Source organism: Piliocolobus tephrosceles, chromosome 8 (genome assembly GCF_002776525.5).
Source record: "Piliocolobus tephrosceles isolate RC106 chromosome 8, ASM277652v3, whole genome shotgun sequence".
NCBI lineage: Eukaryota > Metazoa > Chordata > Mammalia > Primates > Cercopithecidae > Piliocolobus > Piliocolobus tephrosceles.
In genome coordinates this window covers 145,333,955-145,336,651 of record NC_045441.1, presented here as the reverse complement: position 1 = coordinate 145,336,651, position 2,697 = coordinate 145,333,955, and the positions used below count along the sequence as shown (strand labels likewise).

The 2,697-nt window shown below is 59.8% G+C and overlaps 1 protein-coding gene across 1 annotated transcript in view; it reads left to right on the top strand.

Moving 5' to 3' along the window:
- The window catches only part of MNX1 (motor neuron and pancreas homeobox 1), a 6,349-nt gene that overhangs the window by 1,126 nt on the left and 2,526 nt on the right, over positions 1 to 2,697 (top strand). Inside the window, exon 2 of the mRNA XM_026447025.1 lies at positions 8 to 339. Coding sequence (XP_026302810.1) covers positions 8 to 339 — 332 coding nt within the window. The remainder of the gene's footprint in view (positions 1 to 7; positions 340 to 2,697) is intronic.

Genomic DNA, 2,697 nt, shown 5'->3' with positions numbered 1-2,697 from the left:
CGGGCGCAGCGGCCGCTGCCGCCGCTGCCGCCGCCGCCGCCGCCGCCGCTGGGGGCCTGGCGCTGGGGCTGCACCCGGGGGGCGCGCAGGGTGGCGCGGGCCTCCCGGCGCAGGCGGCGCTCTACGGCCACCCGGTCTACGGCTACTCCGCGGCAGCAGCGGCGGCTGCGCTGGCTGGCCAGCACCCGGCGCTCTCCTACTCGTACCCACAGGTGCAGGGCGCGCACCCCGCGCACCCCGCCGACCCCATCAAGCTGGGTGCCGGCACCTTCCAGCTGGACCAGTGGCTGCGCGCGTCCACCGCGGGCATGATCCTGCCTAAGATGCCCGACTTTAACTGTGAGTACCCTGCGGCCCCCGTGGATGCGCGGGGCGGGAGGGCCTCGCGCATCCTCCACCCGGCACCGCCTGCCCCTCTCTGCGCTTGGCTCCCAGCGAGCGGGGGAAGCGCTGCGAAGCCGCCTCGGCTCTGCCCAGGGCCTGCGAGGACTCGCCTGGACCCCCAGGCGTGAGACGGGCGGCGAATTATTAAAATGGCCATGCGCAGGCCTTGCCTTCTCTTCCTCTCTCAACGGGAAGGGACAGTTGGAGGTGTGAGACTGAGATCTAATGATTAACCTGAAGGCTGCAAGAGAAGGAAGTCGCCGGGCAAGGCGAACGGAGAGCGCCCTGAATTAGGCAGGCCCGGGAATGGGGGTCACGGCTTATCACCGGGGAAGGGAACTTGGGCCAGGTCCCCCATCCGGGGCGCTAGAGACACCCGCAGCCCCTCCAGGGAGAGGGAGTGCTTCAGGAGCAGCAAACAAGAGAAATAGGCTTCGAGGCCCGGGGAGACAAGGCCAGGGCCCAGGGAACCCCCGGCTTTTACCAGGGCGCTGCCCTCCTCTGGGAGGGCGTTGGATCCGGGGTGCGATGGCCGAGGCAAGTGGCCTGGCTTGAACCAGCTATGGGGAGATTCTAAACAGTAGGTGTCTGGCCTGGTATCCCGGGCCCCCAACAAGGTAACGAATGCCCCTCCAAGGTGGGGCCGAGGGAGCCCCCACCCCAGAGCCGCTGGGCTTCGGGCAGCTTCCTCTCCATCCGGGCGGGACACCTCTCCAGAGGCCTGGGCCCCTCAGGCTTTACTGGCACACGCAGACTCTCTGGGCTGGGACTCCGGGGCTCTGGCTCTGGCTCTCCCCGATCGCCCCATGGGGTCAGCTACTTTTGAGTCGGGCTGAGCAGAAGATGCATTCCGCTCAGCGCTTTCAGCCGCCGAACACCCAAACAAAGAGACCCCATTGTTTCTGTCTGAGTGAATTTGTTTAGACTGGGGAGATGCAGGCAGAGCAGGGGAAAAGCAAAAAAGAAAACAGAAATAAACACTCCAGAATTCAGATTCCTTTGCTGGAAGCTGTGGTTGTGACTAAACAGAGAAAATCTAGGACCCCAGAGGCTGGAGAAGTCACAAGGGGGTGAGAAAATCCCTGCAGAAGGCTGTTTGCCCACAGCCGCCCCAGGCTTTCCTAGCTCAGCTCCAAGAAGGCCCCAGTGGCCACCCATCCCTCACCTGGGAAAGTCAGCCCCACTTCCAGCTGGAAGACGGAAAGCTGCCCCTCACCTCTGTGAATCTCCTGCCAGCCTGGGCTTAAACCCAGGGCGCCCTCCTGGGCCTGGCTGCTGACCCAGGGCCTAGCCCTTCTGATAGAAAGCCACCAATATGACCTGCATTTCCCAGAGCTAAGGACGCTAAGTCGCCCACGGAGGGGGCTGGCCAGCCCAGGGGACCATGGTCCTAGGCCTCCTAAGGCCCTGGACTCCCTGGCCACCGGGGCGCTTTCTGGAGCTTTGTGGAGCCCAAGGTCACTCAGAAAATTTATTAAAGTGAGACACCTTTCCCAACACACCTTGCCTGTTTGATTCCAAATGTTGACCTAGAGTTAGCCAAATTCTAAACACAGCCAGCTTTAAGTTCAGAAGAGGAATCTGCACCTGGCAATCCGAAAGGGCAGAGGCATAATCGTGCCAAAGGCGGCAGAATGTGTTCTGAGAAGTCCTCCTCGCTGGTCACGGGGAAAACCTGTTTGGTTTCTTTAATTGGTTGTTTCTGCCTGTGGGCTGGCATTTCCCAAATGGTCCCTCTAGAGCCAGTGTTTTAATTAAAGTTCTAATGTATTGTCAAGTTGGGAATTCCGGGCCTTGTTTGACTAAAGCAGGGGGCGTGGGCCATCCTCTAAAGCAAATTGCCCATCCCCAGGGAACTGAGCTCATCCAGGCCTGGGGCTGGCCTCCTTTCTTCCCTTTGCTTTCTTTCTTTTATTGTCCAACACTTGTCAGGCTCCTGGGAAATCAAGGGAAGTCTCGTTTTGAGGTCATAAAATTCTCTGTGATGTAACCGTGCGAAATTATGTAAATAAAGCCGGGCAGGCCTCCTGGAACACACAGAGAACCGGATCCTGCCTGCGCCTCTGCCTTTAATTTGCGTAATGAGAATTGTCCTGAAAAGGCTTCCAGTCTCCCCAGGCCTTGCCCCCGCCACCCGCACCCTGAGGAGGGGGCATGTCAAGAAAAACACTGGAAAGGTGGGAGGGTCCCTGATGAATACATACACAGATTTGGACCCTGGGTTTGGTCCTATTCCACCCATTCTCTCTCCCTTCCTTCCATTCCGTCCTTCCTTCCTTCCTTCCTTCCTTCCTTCCTTCCTTCCTTCCTTCC